The 22815-nt window shown below is 37.4% G+C and overlaps 2 protein-coding genes and 1 long non-coding RNA gene across 5 annotated transcripts; 2 read left to right on the forward strand and 1 right to left on the reverse strand.

Annotated features, from left to right (window-relative positions):
• Positions 1-94: 94 nt before the first annotated feature.
• On the forward strand, positions 95-9525 carry LOC121907298 (T-cell-specific surface glycoprotein CD28-like). Its single transcript, XM_042426775.1, has 5 exons — positions 95-328; positions 5780-5910; positions 7892-8027; positions 8119-8273; positions 8456-9525. Exons 1-5 carry the CDS (start codon positions 262-264, stop codon positions 8537-8539), a joined length of 573 nt encoding a protein of 190 aa, XP_042282709.1. The 5' UTR covers positions 95-261; the 3' UTR covers positions 8540-9525.
• Positions 9526-9599: 74 nt separating this feature from the next.
• cd28 (CD28 molecule) lies at positions 9600-22577 on the forward strand. Of its 3 annotated transcripts, XM_042425529.1 has the most exons (7): positions 15711-16142; positions 16399-16503; positions 16617-16701; positions 18010-18257; positions 20651-20807; positions 20928-21088; positions 22044-22577. In XM_042425529.1, exons 2-7 carry the CDS (start codon positions 16492-16494, stop codon positions 22131-22133), a joined length of 753 nt encoding a protein of 250 aa, XP_042281463.1. In that variant the 5' UTR covers positions 15711-16142; positions 16399-16491; the 3' UTR covers positions 22134-22577. The 3 variants fall into 3 exon arrangements, with proteins under 3 accessions (XP_042281464.1, XP_042281463.1, XP_042281462.1); XM_042425528.1 differs by having other exon boundaries at positions 15711-16503; XM_042425530.1 differs by lacking the exons at positions 15711-16142; positions 16399-16503; positions 16617-16701 and adding an exon at positions 9600-9696.
• Positions 13983-15526, reverse strand: LOC121906601. Its single transcript, XR_006098685.1, has 3 exons — positions 14984-15526; positions 14683-14776; positions 13983-14516 (listed from the first exon to the last, which is right to left on the reverse strand). It is a non-coding gene; the product is annotated as an uncharacterized LOC121906601 (long non-coding RNA).
• Positions 22578-22815: the final 238 nt, after the last annotated feature.

The following is a 22815-nucleotide window of genomic DNA, read 5'->3' on the forward strand; positions in this document are numbered from 1 at the left end:
TGTATTTGTGTGTTGCACACTTGGGTACATAATATACGGTTTCACAGCTTCACACAGGAAGTGCTCCTATCTGGTTCAAGTCACATTTCTCTTCAGTTGCTCTGTGTTACTGAACAGACATGGTTTTCGTTAGTGTGTTGCCACAAACCTTGCTGCAGTGAGTGTTGTACCAATCCCCTTGCACCTTGTACTGTGCAGGGGAAGACACTGTTCCTCGATACAGCTTAATATTAAACACTGAATTATTGACACAAGGACAAGATGAAAGCGGGAGTCCTGTGGATGGTGATTGTGTGTTTGAGTGATGGAAAGGTCACAACATGCTCAGGTAAGCAGAGTTAACTTCAGAATTACACTTGGGCTGCGTTCAGCAAAGTGACGGCTGAAATTGTTTAGACAGATTTTTTAGCCAACATCACAACTTTCAGAATGACTTTCATGTGGTCAAACATCTGGAATCAGATCCTGATGTCAGAAAAAACGGAGTTTGGTAAAATAAATGCTAAACCTATTTGATAATTTCTATGCTCACCTCGGTTGTACTGAGTATTTTTCTTCACATCACGAAGATCTGCAGTTGATCTCAGAGCACTTCAGGGATTGTAAGAAAATATTAGAAAAGATGGCAAAATTATACTGATAATGGTTTGAGGGATTAATTTCAATGCACAACACTTCCTGTAACTTGTCAATCAGATTCAGTAAAGTCTCCTAGGCGAAAGAAACTGATTTTACACTCGACATTCGAAAATGTAAATAAATGTTGTGCAAAATCGATGAACACTTATGACATATAATGCAGAAAACAATATAAATTGAACTTACATGATCAAAACATGAATACAACTTGAAATCATTTGTTCCTTGGAATTAAAAAAAAATCATAACCATTGAAACCTACAGACCACAGACCTGTAGTCATAAATACAAATAGTACAAGTACAATAGCTCTCACGCACACACGCTGATTAACCTTGGACAGATGTATTTGGCTGATGCAGCTGTCATTGTGAAGGAGCAGGTAGTTGAGGTCTGAGCTGTGTAATGGTTAAGGGATTATTTACACACTGAGTGCAATTTTTCTTCACATTCTAATAAATAAACAGAATAAACACTACATTATCCCGTTTCCGAGTCATGTAATACATACTGATATCAAATTGTTTTTGGCAGTTGTCAAATTGAGACTAATAGAAAGGCTTTGGAACAAAGACAAAACATATTTGTATATACAGCATATTTTTTTCTTGCTTTTTTGCAAGCTGTGAATGAATCTTTTGTGCATTGCAATGTGGGAAAATGGTGTCACAGTAAATTTGTATGTACCACATGTTGACATCTTGGACTATACTTCACAAAATAATTCACACAACACATGCATGCATGTGAAACTCCGATTTGAATTAGTATTCACTATGGAATCATTTTCACTGATAACAGGTTATTTGGAGAATAACAACTTGGTGTCACTTAACACACAGGCTGACAAACATCACTCATAAAGCAGAGTTGTTTCAGTTCTGCATCCACATAAACATTCTCACAATCATGGGCTACAACTGCAACCTTTCATTCAGGGAGACTGCAATAGGCAGTCAGCCACCCTACATGCCTTTTTTGCAATGTTACCAGATTTCCACCCAGTTGTGCTACTTTTCATCTGATTGGACAGGTAAAAATTTGGGGCCAACTGCAATTATTTTGGCTACTTTTAGCACCATTTGCATTTTTTTCCCCCAGTAAAAAGTAGGGCTCAATTCTAATGAATGGGAGGGCATTGAGTTCAGTAGACTTGACACACACTGACTGATAACTGATAACAGAGAAATCCCAGTGACAAAAACCTTGTAAAAGCTGTTACATCAGGTCATGTCTCTTATATCTGCTTAATGTAACGTTATCCAAAGGAGGTGGTGGATATAATTTCTCATATTTACTGTGGTCTTGGATATACATGCAATATTATTAATCAAATATAATTGTGTTTGGTATTGAGTAAATATAAATTAAATGAGACCATTTAGAGTTATCCATTTAAAATGAGTAGATTCAAATAGAAAACAAAAAGGAATTAATTAAAACCTAAACAATAATATTGAGTAAATATGAATCACAGAAACTTCTAAATGTGTAAATGTTACTAATTAAATTAATTTAATTATACATATCAATATTATATATTTGAGTAATAATAATCTACATTAATCACTGCATTGATGCAGTAAATTAAATCTAAATATTCTTCTTTATTAGGAACCATTGCATTTCTTAACATCTCCATGTGTTTATGTTGTGACCTACATTTTAAGGTAAGATTAGAGTCCCAGATAGTACAGAAGAAATAAAATTCAAAATACTACAAAATAATATACAATGACATTGAATGTTTGACAAAACACTTTTAATCATTCAAACTTTGATATAAGTAAGAGCAGGTGTGACACTGCATTTCTAAGCAAACTTTAAATGGTGACCACAAACAAAATTCTTGTAAAAACAAAAATGAATAAAACTGTCATATTACACAGTGGTGATCTGTCCATACACTCGCTCAATAACAGTTCCAATGTCCTTTAGGCTGTCACTTGCAGAAGCCCCAGCCTTTGTGATCACAGTAATTGCCATTATGAGCTGTTTTAAAGGGCCTCTGTGTCAATGTATGGGTGGATGACAAATTAAAGTAAAATTTCAAGTTTAAGTTTATTTAGAGCCCTGAAAATCATCGCCATACATCTGTATCACTCTACTTGTCAACAGCATCTAATCAAGGAATTACAGTCCTTGAATTAGTTTAATGCAAATTAAGTTCACTTATGTTGAATTATTTGATGAGATGTCCCCCATGTTCTCCAAGGTATTCTTTAAGGCACCGAAGGACAACCTCTCTAGTCTTGACAAGTATTGTACATCCAGCAGTTCCATTATGATCGTCAGTCTTTGTCCAAATGCTCCACCTTTGGCACAAAAAACGAAAATGAACTAAATGGGTTTTATTTCTATAAAAAAGGCAAAACAACAGTGTGGACAATGGGCAAGTAATGTAAACAGTGTATAACCGGAACCCATGTATCACCTCTACACACAGCAACACGTTTAGCTCAGCCCAAACCCTCCCCTGCTACCCAGCCTAACAACTTTTCTGGCGGGAACTCCGCTGCTGGCTTAACAACAATGCCCCCCCATTTCCGTGTTCGTACGTTTTATACAGAACAGCAAGGCAGAATAACAGTGCAACATTCCTGCCTGTGTAAAAGGGGCTACAGTCTCTACAGTATACCTAGCCTAGCGTGACAAGCTAATCTACATGGCTGCCCTGCGACACACACAGGCCTCAACACACTTCTCTCCTAATTAACAGATGTATGCATGAAAGGGAATAAAATTGCAGTGCTAAAATGTAACCAAAAACCGAAAAGTTCCGACAAAGTTCCGACACAGACGTGCGGCAGGGCAGTTCCGAAAATAAGATGCTTGCTATACTTCCGGTGATAACCCCCAACATTTCCCTTTATCAAAAGGTTTCTAACCCTAACATGGAACCCAATATACTTATTTACACATCTATCATCGCACATATCAACAACACTTCAAGAACATATGATGCATGATAGCAGAAATGCTAATACTGTGCTGAGTCTCTCTCTCTGTGGTCACTAATTTTGTATTGTTATATAGCATAAGTTATTATACCACCATAAATGTGTTGTCCTTACCAACCCAGTGAAAACAAAATAAGTTTCCTTATCTTAGATGAGTAATGTGAAATAAGAGGGGCATGCGCTTTCTGCACTTTCTTCAAATGTGGCTAGATGATAGCCTGCTGCATTCAAAAAAAGGCACTTTGACAGGAAGTGCTTTTCAATTAAAAACTGCCTGATTTCATTAGGTTGGATTCACTCAATATTCTCTCTATTTGGAATCATATAAACAGAATGCTTATGTTTTATTTAACTAGAATAAGTGGATTTTATTCCAAACATTTTTATTTGATATTTACTTAAATAATTGCCTCAAAATCAAGGACATAATTATATTGAATATACTTTACAGTAATACATTATTTAAAATCTACATGACCACGGAATCATTTTTTTACAGTGTACAGTACCAGACAAAAGTTTGGACTTTCTCATTCTTCACATTTTTTGATGCTCATTCTATTTGTATGCAGCACAGTATTTGAACCCACTTTTTCCAAGTTCATTGTTCAGTACAGCAAATGTTAAAATGTCCTGTGACCTGACATGGTAAGTACTGTATTTAAATGTAACCAGAGAGCAGAGGTAATGAGGCAGTTTTTGCAGAAGAGCCTTATAAATAAACAACATACAATGTTGCTCTTTCTTTTAGTGAATGAGGACCCTCCCACCTTTTTCGTGTAAGATGCAATGATGAGTGAGGAATTTATCAGCTATGATGAAGCACAGTGCACTGTGAGTCACAAGGCTTTAAGGCAGAGGGAGAAGCAAGCATAATATCACTATAATCAAGTGCAGACATAATTGTAGATTGTACAATGGTCTTCCAACTGGCAGATGAGAAACATGATTTGTTTCTCTTCATACAATAATTCAATTTTGACTTTCAGTTTGCTCGATAGGTGTTCCACATGGCTCTTAAAAGTGAGTCTGGTATCCGGCCAGATTCCCAAGTATTTAAAACATTCAACAGTTTCAGTTTCAGAACCCTGAAGGGTACGGATATGGGCGATAGGCTGGATACGCGTCAGTGACCAAAAGAATAGCATACATTTAGTTTTGCTAGAATTTAAAACAAGTTTATGTTTGATGAGAGACTTTATTGTATCATTAAAAACACACACACATACATACACATAAAAGAGAAAACTCTTGATAAAAGAAGTAAAAGCAAGTCTATCCATTGTTAAGTGAGGCCATTCTGTAAAAGTCAGTTTCAAGACAAGATTTAAAGGCAGCGCGAGTCAGCTGACCTAATGCTCAGTGGAAAGCCATTTCAGAGCCAAGGAACCGGTACAGCAAAGACTTCATCACCCTTTGTTTTTAACTTGACCCTGACCCAAACTGGCAGACCTGTGGGGCCTCAGACAGTAAGGTATAAGGAGTTCAGTTATATACTCCAGATCAGGCAGAGCCTTGTATGTGATTAAGAGTACTTTAAAATTTGATTCTAAAGGAGACTGGAAGCCAACGCAATGAGGTCAAGATTGGTGTGATGTATGAGAAATGCTCTGTTCTGGTCAGCAGTTGATGAATTTTGAACAATTTTGAGCTGCTCCATAGCTTGACTCTTCAAGCAAGTAAACAAGACAATATTAATCGAAGGGGGAGGATATAAAAGCATGTATAATTACTAAAAGACAGAACTTATTTTCAAGAGATTCCTCAGTTGATAAAAACACAACTAGACTACTTTCTTTACATGTTGCTTCAGGGTCAAGTCACAGCCCAATAAGATAACACCCATATTTATTTTAGCTGACTTTATGTTTTAGTGATTTTGCCATATTCCTGATTGTTGCAGATTGCAACCAAATGAATACCGCCCCCCTCCAAAAACCTCAGTGTGACAGAAGTGAAGAATTTTATTCATACATCATACAGCAACTACACACCAGGTGTTTTAACATTCAACACATTTGTAGTAATACTTCCTTTGTGTGGCTTTATATGTAGTTTCTAATAATGTTCAAGTGGGGAACTTCCCTTGTCACTGACAACTACAAATGATTACTCTGCACTTGCTTCTGGTATTTTGATAACCATTTTGTAAGCCTCTTGTATGTCTGTTTGTCTAACAGTGGAGACCACCGTCACAGTGTCACACCTCAGTAAAGTATCCATATCCTGTCCGTCAAACATGGCCAATTCCGAACTCAGCTACCTGCTCCTTCTCAATGACAGCTGCATCAGCCGAATACGTCTGTCCAAGGTTAGTCAGTGTGTGTGTGTGAGAGCTATTGTACTTGTACTATTTGCATTTATAACCACAGGTCTGTGGTCTGTAGGTTTCAGTGGTTGTGATTTTTTAAAATTCCAAAGCACAAATGATTTCACAAAAAAAGAAAAAAGTTATATTCATTTTTTGATCATGTAAGTTCAATTTATATTGTTTTCTGCGTTATATGTCATAGGTGTTCATTGCTTTTGCACAACCGCAATAATAACATCACAGTATATTTATTTACATTTTCGAAAGAGTGTCCAATTAGTTTCTTTTGCCGAGGAGACTTTACTGAATCTGATTGACAAGTTACAGGAAGTGCTGAGACCTGCCACAATATCTCACCTCTGCTGCAGGACTGCACTGCATTGAAATTCTAAGCAAGTGGTTTCTTTACAGAGTAATTTCACGCCGAATCCTGTAGGCGTGAGCTGGGGTACATCACAGTTGTACTGAACTTCATAGGCTGTGGACAGTGCATGCAGTGACCGACCACTAGATGGCAGCACAAACTAGGTTGCTGCAATGGGTTAATAGATCCAAGTCTCTTGATCCCTTTACAGCACCCAACATCAACATCATGCTAGTTGTTTTCAGAGGTGGGCTGTTGTACTTGTGACCACACCCACCTGTGATGTAGCATAGTACTGTAGCATCAAATGAGATCACGCCTGCACAGATTGTGGAAAAAGCTTGTTGTCACCACTAGTTGGCAGTGCAAGCAGGATTATTGGACAGGGTGCAGCCACTCTTTTAAAGAGCAAAATCCTGTTTTTGCTGACCTCCAGAGTTTGACGTTTGCATCTTGCTGCAGTGATGTTGAAGTGTACTCAGGATGTGATCAGGAACACTTGTGAAGACACTATGTTCAGATCACACTTTCTGTTGCTGTTAAGTACGTAACAGTGTATGTACTCTCACAAAAGCACTTTTGGCTTGCAATCCAGTCTACTGAACCCAGGCACTACAAGGTTTCACAACATTGTAGGTGCATGAGCATGACGCCCCAAATTCAAACCTCAAAATTCTCAGTTTTACTATGACTTTGAGCATGACATCATTGATGGTATCAAGATAAGGGACTGTGGATATCCCCTCAAGCCAAGGGCACATCCAACCACATACTGTGCCACCGTTGTGTTGCATTTTACATTAAGTATTGGGCAAAAACAGATAAGTTATTTTTTTTTTTTTGCAATCTACAATCACTGAAACTCTACTTACAAATCTAGAGAAGCAATATGAACCATTTGATATGTCATGACATCCTAAATCTGTTGAAACAGAGCTACTGCAGTGCCTACCTCTTTATTTCCATTTACATAAAGAAAGGGAATTGAAAAAAGGAAAAATAAAGACTTTGAGATGAGACAATTGTGTGAGCCTTCACATGATGAAAATACTGTAATATCCCACATTATGTATTTAAAACAAATTTAAAACAAAAACAGCTTGTAAGAAAGTGTATTGTTCCTCTTTGGATGTTAAAGCACAATGTATGTCTCAAAATACCTGTCCTGGAGTGCACTTTATCATCCCATATAAACTGTGCATTACTGATAAAATCTGACTTCATATGGCTGAGAGTCAGTTATGAGACTCAGCTGTTATGGGCAGCATACAACGCATGATTTTCTAGTACTCTCAATATTTTTCTGACACAAATATTAATCCATGTTCTCCTTTAGTGTGTGTAAAGATCACATTACAAATCATATTACCATCATCATCATCAGGTCCAAATCCTTACCATTAACACATCTTAACTTCTACTTTAACACTATTACTTAAAATTCTTAACCTTACTGTTTATTAATCTGATGGGGGCAGCAGCTGAGACTTAGCTCTGTGACAGAACTGTGATTTTACAAGTCACCTCCTTCAATTCTAGTATTACTTGCAGTCTTTACTCTGCAATTAATGTCTTGCAGTATAAAGCATGATCATTTCCCCCTCTTCCTTTATGCAGGAGTCTGGTTCTGGAGTGTTCTCCAGTCAGTATGAAATCACAGCCAACAACAGTGGAGTGTACATCTGTAAGAAGGAGGTGATTTATCCTCCACCATACAAAGAGGAGTGTCACTCCACTAAAGTAATAGTGGCAGGTAAGACACAAAACCAAAAATGTATATATATTATATGATATTGCATATATACAGTATATAACATATAAATCCCATTCTGATTGGCTCATAGAAAAGCAGAAAACCAATGAGACTGCCCTAGAAGCCAATCAGAGCTGCCAAGTCAAGTCTCCACTCATCCCAGAAGTGGTGTTGTGGGCAGGATGTGGTGTTCTGTTGGTCTACAGCCTGTCAATCACATGCATCACCTGCAGCATTGTTCTACGGGTGAGAATGAAAGGATGAATTGACCTCACATACATGACCTGAAATGCCCATTAGGTTTAGTAAGTGAAGGAATCCAGAAGTGTTTAGCGTTAGCATGTATGTACAAAGCATGAACAATTCTTCTTTTATACATATGAAAATGACTTGTGATGATTTCTCTGTCTGTGTGTCGTATTCCTCAGAGGAAGCTGAAGAGGGATGAAGAGGATACAAATGAGTATGTCAACACCAGACCTGGAGAGATAAGGAAACACAGCAAAACCTAATGACAATTTATATTGTAATATACAATAACATATCAAAGCTATTAAATTGATGATATGTGAGACTTTTCAATACATTGGAGAGTTGATTTAAATTACAAATATTGTAATTTAAATCTCAGTTACTTGTTTTTTAGTTAAAAGCTGACATTAAACTACATGAAAGAATTAATGCATATATATATATATATATATATATATATATATATATACACACACACACACACACACACACACACACACACACATATATATATATGTATTGTTTTGCCATTGAAAATATAGATGCAACACTTGGCTAATACAGTCAATATAACTGTTTAGAATGTTTTTTTCCCCTAAACCATTATGTAATGGGGACTGAAGAAAAGATGTAAATGTTTGTAATATTTATGACCAGCATGTTTTTACTGTGCAAAAATGAATTGTGCAGCATGTTCTGCAGTGGAGGTAATCAGTTAATTTGGTCTGGATGAGAAGAATGAACACCAGTATCCATCAATTCCAGGGTATCTTTGCTCAGGTTACTCAAATAGACCTCGCCTCATGTTTTGTGATTGCAAACTGAAAAAGCTGAAAATACTCAGCATTACTCTTTAAAACAAAATGCTGTCTTCTGTCTGTATTTTTCACATACAGTTGGAGTTGGACAGTGTGTATTTGTTCAGTGGGCAGGGATGTTCATGATATTATGTCTCTTACTTTGCTATTATTACCACATTTTTTGTGTCAAGATACTGAAATAAAGATGCAGTTTAACAATGTGAAGAGCTATTGAAATATTACATTGCATGTAAATTGTACATTACAGAACCCCTAAAGTCCCAAAAGGTGGTTTGTTTTTTTTATCTTGTGCGCACAAGTTAATATCATATAGGAACAAGTTATTATCTTGTGTTCACAAGATAAAAAATACCACCTTTTGGGACTTTAGGGACTCCGTAGTACACTGTATTCTCAATATTTTCTTTTAAAAAATTTTTTGAAAAATAAACGCATAAAAATGTTTATTTGAAAGTTTTGTGCTCTTTGGAAATATCTAACAGCTTAGAAACAGCTTTCCTATTATCATTTTAACTGTGATCACGATTTGAATTAATCTTTTTTGTTAATTTTGAGCACTTTGGGACTGTACTGTGAACGGTTTTGGAGAGACATGAGTAAGTTTTCCTCGTTCTTAGTCAAATTACAACTTGAATAGTTCAGAAATGTCACATTCGTCAATTTACTTTGAACTGATGATGAAAATTGTGTCTCTGTGGTAAAACATTATCATAACTAAAAATAACAGCTTTCATGCCCACACAGGAAATGAGCAGATGATTGTGACACCTTACAAATTATGCTACAGGCATAAGATTTTGTTTTGTTTTGTTTTCTAGAAAATTTTAATTATCAAGGAGAAAATTGGAGCAGTTTACAATATGTGTTGCATTCTCAGTGATCCTGGGTTGGTTCCATTAGTTCCACTACTATGTAAACTGGGCACAATGTGGAAAAGAGGCTGACTGGGTTATTGGTGGGAGAAATACAAAATCAGCAGGTGGATTTGGGACGAACTACAATAATGACCATGTCATGACTGTGATTCCCCTTCCCCCTTAGAAACAGACACAAAGATATTAAATGGAGCAGGAGAGAAATTTCTTTGAAGACAAATTTACCTCCTCTAAGCACCATGAAGCTCCAAAACATGAACATACATCACCCCAAATATAATGACACACCCCAAATATACTGTCAATCAGATGACAAGATGACAAGTCATGTTTCAGGAAACAACAAAAATGTACTCTTTATGTGTAATGAAAGGCCTGTTTTATAATAACAATATATCAAACGACAATGGGAGATGTCAGAGTCATCACTCGTGGTGATGCACCTTCAGATAATTATCACCCGACTCTGCAGCTCCCCTCGCCTTTATGGAGCTTTATGGCGAGTTTCAGCTCATTGTTCACAGTAGCTGTCCAGCCTGCAACGTTTACAGAGAAAGAGCTCTAAAAACCCACTGTACACAACCTGCTCAACACCAAGCAGACTGACACAGCAGCATCTAGCTAGTGAACATAGTGGAGCATTTAGCGGCTAAAGAGATATTTCTCTTGGGAGTGGTAGAAAGCAAAAACAGAGCTAAAAGCGAGTGAATATTGGACTTACATTCACCAGGTGGACAGAAAGACAATTCCAAATGAATGATAATGTTGCTCCATAATCAGCCCCGGCATTATGGGCAGGCTCTGGGGGGCCAGGCCTGCCCATCCAGTTATTTGGCCCTCCCAGGAGAAATCAGCATCAACACTGTTTTAATGCTTACTGGTGCTCAAGCCACAGGCCCAATGATGTAAAAGGGCCCATGAGGCCCTGTTGAAAACACCAACAGAACATGTAGGTGTCCTCCTAAAAGTCTTAAATTATCGTATGTTCAACACAGTATATATTTGGCACTTTTTGTATTACATTATGTAAGTTAAATGGTGTCGCCAACAACATTCACATTTCCTCACTTATTTTTCTGACATTAATCTTTTTAAATGGCTTGCTTGAGATGAATCGCCAAATCTTGTTGCAGTATCCACACTGATGGTCACAAGTTAAACAGACGGTAGGGTGGTCAAACCCAGTGAATAGTGACTATGTCACCACACAGTTTACACAATATTTAGCCACAAACTCTACTTTTATTGTGTGCACCATGACAAAGCAGGTTAATTGGTTGAATATGGGCCACTTTCCAATTAAAGATAACAGTATAAAATCACAAGATTGACCATAGCTGCACCGCCAATTTATAGGCTACGTTTTGTTTCCCACATAATAAGAAACATTATGAGGCAAACGCTTCTTGCTGAGTTCAGTTGAACTTCCGTAAATGGTTGGTGTAGATAATAAACACACTGATTGATTGATTAAAGTAAAATTGATACAGCTTTTAGGAGCCAGCTGCCAACAATACGGGCAACCACAACGCATTCAGCTGAAAGTTGGTTAAACCGAAACAGGTGCTTGAGTGACTCTCAGGGGAATGTGTCATGGTTGTCGTGGTGACGGCAGCTGTTGAAAACACCAACAGAACATGTAGGTGTCCTCCTAAAAGTCTTAAATTAACGTATGTTCAACCCATAGAAACCAACTACCTGACCAGTTACTTTCCTCTGGTGCCAGGACTGTCCATAACTGCTGGATGCAACAACTGTTTGCCAAGAAGTTCACAGATGAACTTGATAAGTTGCGTTCACCACAAGAGTGTGAAGTGGATTGTTCATTTAGTAGTATTAATTTGCTTCCATGCACACAGTAGTGTATAGTGACTGTTTAATAGTTTACTGATCTGGTGTGTAGAAAAACAGAGAGGTAATAACTAGGTGAGGTTAGATCCTCCCCTCCAAGCATGTTGCCATATCTGAACATGATCTGAACATCTGAACAGGGTTAATTAGTTAATGTTTGGTTATGTTTAGGCAACTAAAACAACTTGATTAAAGTTATGGGAAGATCGTGGTCATGGCTAAAAGAAACTAACATTGACTGGATGCAAACCACAGTCTCCAGTGTCAAAGTTAGACACTTGTATGCCCAACCATCCACCTTGATCAGCTCCCTAACAGGTTTGTGCGAACACAAGGGTCACTTGTCAGGAAAGCATAAACTTCAGTTAATTTTAGTGTTTGAATGAAATATCAGTGCTATTGCTTTTCTAGTGAGGACACTACTGGATAAAGACTAGTTCCCTAATGCCATCGAGTTTGTCTTTTGTAATGCTTGTTTGGCCAAATACTTGGACAGTGAGAGATATACTACAATGTTGTCAGAGTGATGGCATACAGTACAGAGAGACTGGAAAATCAGTAATTTTACTTTCTCACAAAAGAAGCAAAATTCCTTGTTTCTCTGTCACTAAATCAGGGTTTCACAATCTTTTCTAGACTCCTTTTCAGTCATCACAGTCATAAAGTTGTCAAGTGAATTTGAGTCTGACATACTTCTTAGCCATGCTAGTGGAAAGCCTCTTGGGATGGCAATGTTGGTCTGTCGGTCCATCTGGTTCCACAACTACTTGACGGATTGTCATGAAATTTTGTACAGACATTCATGGTCTTCAGAAGATGAATCCTAGAGAATTTGGTGATCCTCTGACTCTTACTCTAGTGTCACTGTTAGGTCAAAATTTCAGTTTGTCCCATACTATGGCTTATTACCCAGAATCTGTAAAATTAATGACCCATCATCCTCAGCTGCATGTTGTGTTCTGTGCTAGTTACTGCATGTTAGCATGCTAAACTAAGATCATGTTGAACATGGTCAGGTCAGCATTATACCTGCTTAACATCAGCATGTTAGCATTGTCATTATGAGCCTGTTATCATGCCGATGTGAGCATTGAGCTCACAGCTGCCGTAACTATGGGCAACCACAACGCATTCAGCTGAAAGTGGCCAGTTAATATGGTCACTGGTTAAACTGTAACAGGTGTTTCAGGCCTAAGTACAGCCTGGCAGAGCTGCTAACATGGCTGTAGACTCTTAGGCCACATTCAGAATGACATATACCTCTATGTACAAAACAAAGACCTCTCCTTCATTTGAATGGTGGTATTCAGTGTTTGGAAAGCCTTATTGAGCATTTTTTGTCGATTATTATAGAAGACATGAAATTATAAAAAATGTAGGCTGAAGAAACTGTATTTCTGTAAACTTGCTAGTATGACTGTTGTTGCTCTCATTCATTAGTTATAATAATGGCTGTAATCATGGCTTATGTGACTTTAAGTGTATAAAGTTTTTGAGTGTGCTGTGGGAGTTTAATCTTCTTAATACAGATAAAATTAACACAAGCGTTGCATTAGCAGGAAGCAAAGAGATTAGATTTGTGGCTCTATTGGAGATAAATCACACTGAAACTAGCTTCTTGCATTGCATTTCCAAGACTGACTAACTGACAGCTCCTGATTACATTTTTGAACTTCATACTGAACCATACTGAAACAATGACACAAGCAAAAAATAAACCACTGTTTTCCGGGTGACTGAAGACTGTACTGCTGACTGTTACTTCAGTAAGAATGGGGCTTAAACCCCAGAGAGTGTTTCCAGGCAAAACACATATGTGACGTCAGGAGGAGGCCAAATGTCATAACATCAGCACTTTCAATACAATGTATTTGAAAACACATTGACAGAATTAGCTGTTTTCCACAGTAAAGTGGTTTGGGTCTGAACTAAATGTATGTCAGACGTAACTGCAAAAATGATTTTAATATTCCGAAGAAGAAAAAATTGTGATGATATAATAGATACGGCTAAAAATAAAGAGTCACTCACAATATTCCATCAGAGTCAAATGTGAAAAATTTGCATTAATTACATCATACAGGAAGCAATGAAAAAAAAAATTCAAAACACACATACAACATATACTGTATATTACAAATTACATTATTTATTTTCACGGCTTTTTAAACAATGATCAAAAAAATAAAGATTTGATGATTTCACTTGAATTGTCTGCATTGACAGCATCTACATTCCTTTAGTTATTTGAGTAAATGAAGGTTTTGATTATGTGAATTGAAAAATCTTTTCACAATATTAATGTGCATAGAAATAGAGGCTATGTCTTTCAATAAAAAGCTTCATGTTACAGTGTAGTGCTGCTAACTGCTTTTACTCCTCTGCACTGTCACAATGATGTGATAAAGCCCACAGAGACAAGTGTACGGCTGTGACTCATGAATTTGTTGTCAGTTTACTGTTAACATTTTGTATCAAGATCTATTATTAGGCCCCTGGCCCTCAATGTTGAGGGGTGCTTGACCTTCATAAGCTCACTGCTTCCAGTACCTGACTCAGTGTCACCTCAGAAAGTACATGTGACATTATCATGGTATACTGCGTCCTCTTCTCACTCTGTCAAAGGAAGACAAATGAAGGCCTCTGAAGAAGACAATTTATCCATCCTGCTGATCTCTGAGATGGAGGAGCTGTCAGAGACACAATTTGGCAAGTTAACTCATCATCACCTCACAGCAGTTGTCAAAAAAGAGAAAATTTATTTGCATCTCATTTTACAAAGTCTTTTTTTTATGTCCTGTAAATGATAATGACATAAAATGAAGGACCACTGTTCCCCCTTTACCCCTCACTTACCTTAAAGTGGTGTACCAGTTGCTATATTTCTAGTTTCGTCTATGTTATCTGTTGTCTAAAGGTTGCATTTTTCACTTTTCTCCTGAAAGTGGACCTATAATAAGTATGAAATGTAATAATAAATAAAAATGAAATTTTTGTTGACAAGCTTGAGGCAGTTCAACGCATCTTACTGTGCTAAGTAGTTCTGTGGAGGTGGTTGGACAAACTTTATTGTGGTAATGGTCAGACATGTTGGCGGGCAAGGACAGCACTATCAGTAATTACCGTACACATTATGTCAGATATTGATGGGCCTCACTTTATCTTTCCTCTCTGTGGCAGCCGATTTGGTGTCTTCAACATCCTCCTGTGATATTAAGTGATACTTCAATGCTGGTAGCAAACAAACTGTTGCTGAATTAGTTACATTTCTATAGCGAGAGACTACAGCAGCACCTCACTCAAAGCATTGTGTAATCACTCTGCTCCCACCTACTCCTACAGAAGCTTTCTGCAGTATTGTATTCTCATAATGAGAGAACATCCCTTTCTTCTCTGTAGCAAATACTGTGAATGCTGTCTGTCAGCTGCATATTATTAGGTCACCACAGTCAAAATGATACAGATTTGGTCTAGGGAGTGTGAACTGAAGCAAAGACGTATATGCTTGAGTGGAAAATGTCATAATAGAAACAAAATTTAATCAAAAAAGATGCATGAGTCCCTAAAGTTCACAAGAAGATCCGATTTGCTGTTTGGAAATACATTTATATCACATATTATATATAATTTGAAAGTGGTATACAAGACATATAAATCAGAATTTCTTTTTTTAATGTGAAACAGTCATAGAGACAGAAAATTAACAAAATTTAGTTGTTTCATTTTAATTTTTATTTTTGATGACAATGTTATCTAAATCGTATGTGGTCTAATGGAATTTATAGTGGATATTCTCTTTTATAAAATTTTGAACATTAACAAATAATTTAAAAATCTTGTTTCTCATAAAAGATAATGAAAGATCTGCCATAATGTTGAGTAGATTTCATTTGTTCCAGAGGTATATAAACCTGTTTTAGTTATCTTAAAACAGCAAATCTTTCCACTCAACACTGTTGAAACATCTGAAGGCAAATGCAAACCTATTTCACTGTAGATTTTATTTCCAGAGTGTTGAATGAAAAAGCCTCTGTGGGTGGAAGTGTTTTGGCAGTGCATTAATCAGCTGAAGACACACACACACATTGAACACAGTTTTTTTTTTTTTTTTGCTACAGTATGGGCTCCAAAAATGTTCAAATACAAACTTTAGGTTGTGTTTTCATTTAAAGGTTGTAACCATGGTTTGCTGATCACCTCTTTTGTTATTAAAATTGAAGATATAGACTTGCTCAACCAATTTTCACCCCAATCTGTATTTTCTTGGTTTCCATGATGATACAAGAAAGTGGTTCTTTTTGAGTGCTTATTCAGAGGTTTACTTTTGTTTTTTGTTTATGTTTTGTTGTTTTTAAGTGATTTTGATTGCAATTTCATTAGCCTGGGTACCTGGTTTTACCATAATATTTTTTATGTGATTAACTGTTGTGTGACACAATAATATGTGTTTATTGTACAACTTTTTGCTTGTTGAGCTTATTTCTTTTTACAAGACAAAGAGGCTATTAATAGCACTGAGACTCATTAAATAAAATTACTTAGTTAGTTCTCAGCTTTCCTGCGATTCTGCAGGAAAGCTGAGAACCAAGTGAAGCGGTTACCGGCACAACCTCATCATCATTTCCTGTGCTGCGGCACAGTTTCCATGACAGCTAAGGGAAATTTATGAATATAAAGGTGAGTTTCACCATTTTTGCTGTGTTTTAATCAATTTTGTTCACTGTGAGGGTGTGTGTTCACCACAGTTTTGTGAGTTGTTAGTGTACGTGGCTTTGTGTGCTGCTGTATAGAAACACTGTAGGATGGTCCTGACTCAATTTATGATGGAATGGATTGTGTTGACAGTCCTCAGCCTCTGTCTGCCTGTGTGGAGTGGTGAGTATTAACAGGCTTTTACTGATGGGATGATACTGATAGACAGTCAGTTTATGGGATAGTAATACAGTGCACAGTCCAGTGTTAATACTGACACTTGACATTTCTACTCTGGTAACACAAACACTGATGTTAGCCTAAGGTGACTTCATTTTATTCCTCAGCTAAACAACTTATTGAAGTCACCATAACCACAGCCTGATTGATAAAAACTGTATTCACAACATAGTGAGTTTAAGCTGAAAACTACACTTACATTGATATGACTGATGACAATTTCACAAATAATATGTGGCAGCTGGATTCATTTTGTTTTAGTATGAGAAAGAACACATTCTGTGACAGTACAAACCTATTCTCATTCATATTGTCAATATGCTTATACGGTATTTTCCCTGTGCAAATAGCAGTATATTAAGGCAGTAATGTAATTGATATAGGAATTGGCATTATGAACCACATACTGTAATCTGGCACTGAATGGATGCTTTTTATATTTAATATTGTCAGATTTTTGGCATTTGTCCTTTATTTGAGTGTGACAGTGGAGGTACAGACAGGAAATGGAGGGAGAGAAAGAGAGGGGGATAACATTCAACAAAGGTCCCACACTGTGATGTTGCGACTGTGTGGTATGAGACTTAAACTGCTTGGTTACTGGATGCTCTGTACTTAAACAGTGATGAGTTGTGCAGAAGGTTACAATTTGAAATTCAGTCATTACATTGCGGTTACTATTCTCAATAATGCTCCTTCATTTGGATTTTATCAGGAGTTGATATAAGTTTTGTCTCTGGTCTGGACTGAGCTGTCGCGAATACGTGGTATTCTGGTTCTGCCATTTGGTCCCTCCAAAGTTGTGTTAAATACATATGTTTGGACCACTGGTAAGCCTACATTCAGGAATCATCTGGTTTTGTTCGGTGTTGGGAGAGTATGTGAACACTGCAGGGCTGCTGGGTGCAGTCAGACGACAACACCTTGTTTCTTATTTCTCCATTTGTAAAAGCAGAAGAAGTGAAGTGTGGTTGTGGAGCTGCTCTGGGTGACAAACAGTATTATATATTACATGTTGATTTTTGAAAGGTGGCTCTAAAAGGTTTGTAGCTTCCTCTTTCACAGACAGATGTAGCTGCAGTCAGTTTGTTCTCCCTTCAGTTGCCATTCTATCCTAAAAAAGTAAATCTGCAGAGGTCTTATGTTTTGTCCTTTGGATTCAGCTTATTATCATGAGGTCAAAACTCTCAGGAGATACAAACACAACAGTCCATCTCTCAACTGTCTCCACCCACCCTTCCCTTTTGACAGCTGTGAAGGTGATTCAGCCATACAGAGTAGTGAGCACCAATGGTACGGCACAGGTCCAGTGCTTTCTCCAACCTCGACCCTCCTATCACCAGAGCGAACCCTCCCAAGACCACACTCTGCCATATCCCTACCCCGACCCTGAGGATCTCCGAGTGAGTCTGCTGAAAGGCCTCAACGGCACCCAGAAATTCTGCTCGTGCAGCCTCAACTTAGGGCTGACAAAGGCAGATGTGAAGAAAGAAGGAGAGGTAAGTCTGTAAACAGATGGATGTTAATTCACTCCAACCTGAAGCAAAACAATCTAACCTAACAGTAACACCTAAAACTATGGCAAAACATATGGAAGAAATGTTATTTGATGAAAATCAAAGTGGTTCATCGTCCAGGGAGTGTGAATGTGTTCAGCAAAATTTGTGGCAATATGCCCTTAAAATTAGGAGATAATTTGGGTTGATAGCTGATAAATTGTTCTTAGAGTGGCACTAGGGCAGTGGTTCTCATTTGGGCCAGCGCCCCCCATCCATTATTCAGATCCCTTACCACCCCCCATCAATTAAAGTGTAGGCGAACTGTCTTTCCTCAATATTAATGTTGATTATTATTCTGTGTTATATCATTAAAAAAGCATGTCATTGGATGCCAAATAACAGATTTGTTTAACTGGACAATTGGAATATCATTAACATTAATTTCCTTGGGAGCAAAAAAGCCATGTGAATGGGAATTATATTAATGCGTGTTAAACAAATGCAACGATTAAAAATGTGACGGTCAAACTTTAATTAGGTCTTGTTATTGATCATGAATAGCAGCCGATCAGAAAGCAGTAATTTGGTGCCAAACAAGAAGCATTCGTATTAATTGTTCCAACAGAAAACAAGAGCAGCCAACCAAGGAAAAAGTCTGAGGCTAGATACGTAGAAATGTATCCATAGTTAAGGTATTTAATAGAATACTGATGGCATTTTTTCTTGTTCTGCGCCATTTTGCTGGTATGATTGTTGTTGTTTTATGATGCTATCCAGTTGATTAAATGATCATACCTGCAGGTCAGATGTAACCAGGTCAAAGGCCCACAGGGGTTTTGGTTGGGGAGTTTGGGGGACCTCCCCCAAGAAAATTTGATGTTATTTGACTAAAAACTATGCATTTTCACATAATTTTGGACCATTACCATTACAATATTTGTTTAAAAAAAAAACCATAGTGTGTGCCAAAAATAAAAAATAATAATCACAAAACATTGGTAAAACCAGCTTATAGTGATTGGATTTGAAGAGCAATTTTCTCATCCTCTCATAGTCAGGCTGCAGCCACTAGCCAGCTGTAGGGACGGGTATGGTTAAATTTTTATCTTAATCTTATCCACAGGTCTACACTTGTCAGCCTGGTTCTTTATCAATACTCAGTTCTTTTTAATTACTAAAGAATTGTTTTTTAAATGATCTTAAAAAAAAAAAAAATTAAATAACAACATTTTTCTACAGCAGCAACAGTAATGTTTCTATCAGCAAAGTCACTGTATAAATCCAATAATATTTCACTAGAAAGAAATCAAAAATGTCAGTAAAGTAAATAACATTCCTGACCTTAAAATACTGAGTGACGTTTAGAAAGAATGAAGAACACAGACATCAGTCACAATCTTCATCCTGTCCTCCTCCTCCCTCTGCTGATGGTTGAGAGAAGGGCTGGTATCAGCCTGCAGCTAAGTTCACAAGAATTTGCCAAATTTTAATATACGTTACAAACTAACCTAAACACAAACACCGACAAATAGAGCAGAGGAGAGGACAGAGAAGAGCTAGCGCGACCATAAATGACCGGGGCGGCGTCACAGCTCCAGGAGGCGTTCAGGTACAGTGTTGAGCGTAGGGCATCCGCGTTTTGGAAGCGCTCAGAGCCTTATACTCAAATTTGACTGTAGTTATGCGCATAAAACGGAGAAAAATATACTTGACAACGCTGTGAAAAATATAGGAAAAGCCTGAAAACTGATGATAAAATTGTGAAAATGTGCATTAGAGTATAGGACTAAATTGATATTAACACACACACACACACACACACACACACACACACACACACACACACACACACACACACACAAACGTCCCCCAAGAACACAAGAACACCTAAACGCCCCCCTTTCAACAATACTGCTTCCGGCGCCTCCCGATGTTCTCTGAACACCCCCTTGGGGGCGGTACAGGCCCTGTGGAGAAACGCTACAGTATGTTAAGTAAAGATGAGAGTCTAATGGCTGGGCCAATACACTATAAGCTTGGGCTTGGGCTAAAACAAAATTAGACATATAAAAACACCAACATATATCGGCACACCTGCCCTCCTCAGATTATCTTAACACACCCAAACAACTGAATGTTTAATACACTACTCATGCATGAAGGCATATTAATTTGTTTGAAATTTCTCCCCTTCAAGAGCACCACTGGGTATAGAAGACACCAAAATCATTCCTATCATCATAATTTTCCTTCAATTCTTGGAAATTTTGGCCTTGTTTGGAATAATTTCTATATCACCCATTTGGAGTCTCCATATTTCTTTTGGACTTATAAGAAAATGAAGAGTGAACATGGTCCAGAGAGGGTTAAGAAACTGGTGTTGTGTGTTTCAGGTGCTGTGCTACGCTCAGGTGAGGGAGGGTGCTGTGGAGGTGACAGTTTCCGGACTGAAGGCAACAGACACAGATGTGTATCACTGTGAGATAGAGGTCTTCTACCCACCACCATACCTGAGATTTACTGGCAATGGCACACTCATTCATGTCCTAGGTATGACACCCACACTTGACATTCAGACACATATGTGCTTGTTTCCTCCCTGAGCTTAAAGAACACAGAGCTTTTCAATTTTTTTTCAACTTTCTTTCCATCCATTTCCTTTATCAACAGACAGCTCTGAGTGTCCTGTGCCAGAGGCTCAGAGACAGATCACACACCAAGGTGATGATGAGACTGATGAGAGTTATGAGAGGATGGCACCAGTGAGTGTTCCCGTGATTGTACTGCTGACACTGGTCATGTTTGTCCTCATCATCATGATCTATGTCCAGGTCAGGGCATTATTTTTTATACTTTTATTCATGTTATGATTCTGATGATTACTGAAATTATTAGAATTATGTTATCACTATTAATGTTTAGAAGTAGTATCAGTTAATCATTAAAGTCAAGTTTTTGTATTATTGTTACACATTTTATTGTTACTAGTTTATTTTGTAAGCAGTAGTAATAGTGTTAGCAGCTGTGGCAGTTATGACTTGTGAATACAGTATCAAATAGCCCCTCTCACTGTTCTGAAAACTGAAAATACCTGAATTTTAACTTGACCTGATTAAGACCATATTGCACATGATCAATGTGTGCTCACAGTATTACAAAAAAAATCATGAACAGTGTGAGCACAAGCAGTGTGCAGTCCAGCTTTTATGCAAATAAGCATATTGTTGGATTGTAAAAAGTGGCTTTTTATAGCTCCAGAACCATTTAAGTGTTAAAAATCAAAATGAAAGTATTATGTGACTATTGCAGAGTAGGCGTATAAAGTGGTCTGCTAACACCTCTAATACAAGCAGCAGACAAAAATAATCTGTTAAAGTGATTCATCTTTCCAATTACTTACAGATTAACTGTTTATTCCACTGTGTGTGATTAAAATGAGTGACGCGTGTGGACAGTGCAAATGTTAATTTGTGTTTAGTCAGATTACCACACACCAGGACAAGAGTAAACAATGCAAAGAGGGAGGGAGGAATGGGTTTAATAGGGTCCAGCTGCTAAGTTTTGCCCCCAAGCCCTACACCAAGTTAATCAGGCCAATTGAAAGTAATAGCAGCAGTAGTAGTAGAAGCAGTAGTAGTAGTAACAGTATTAGTAGTTGTTGTAGTAGCAGCTATTATTCAGCTATCAGAGTGAGTCATCTTCTCTCTCCTAATAGCCGTTACTCACCATTGTATAATATCTAATAAACATCATTATCATTCAAAACTGTGTGTTTACCATTTGCAGACTCTCCAGTGTGAACGAGGGAGGAGGGAGATTGCCAGCCTGTTTCACAAAGCGGATGCTGCTGCATTTTCATGTGACAACATTGCATGAAAAACACACTTCCATCCTATCCAAAGCAGCACTGACCTACAAGCATTAGAAAACCATTGATTTTAAATGGAAGGTTAGAGGAATATAGTGCCAATATTGGCTGTTTATTAATATCACCTCTGTTATGCTTGAGGTTCATTTCTGCACACATTTATGGATAATAGCAAAATGACATTTGTGTGTCTGTGCATATTTTACTTATTAAGTATAAAATAATGTTTACATTGTTGTAAACACAATTCTTTGCATAGCTAACACTGTGTACATACTATTTGTTTGATTGAAACTGAATCACTCAACGTTTAAGTTGGTTAAATGCTCCAGCTAAGAAAATATAATGCTTTGAATTGTTAAGGCGCATTAGGGGCTACTTGACTGTAAGTGTACTGATAGTAAACTTGCGTGTGCACATTTTGTTGCTGTTGCAATGTTCAGTAAATATTCATGTTGGATATTTTTCTTGAAATAAATGTCTTCATTTCTGAATGTTGTTTGTGTAATTGCATTTGATACATACATAAACATATCAGCTTGCTGTATAGGTTATAGAAGCAGCTGAAGAGAAGTATGGATGTAATTTTAGATCTGAAACAAGAATGCAGAAGTAGAGAAGAATGCTATATTTATGTATGACTTCTAGTTTGGCTGACCCTACAGTTGTAGCTTTGAACATGAGGTAGAG

This window comes from Thunnus maccoyii, chromosome 11 (genome assembly GCF_910596095.1).
Source record: "Thunnus maccoyii chromosome 11, fThuMac1.1, whole genome shotgun sequence".
Lineage (NCBI taxonomy): Eukaryota > Metazoa > Chordata > Actinopteri > Scombriformes > Scombridae > Thunnus > Thunnus maccoyii.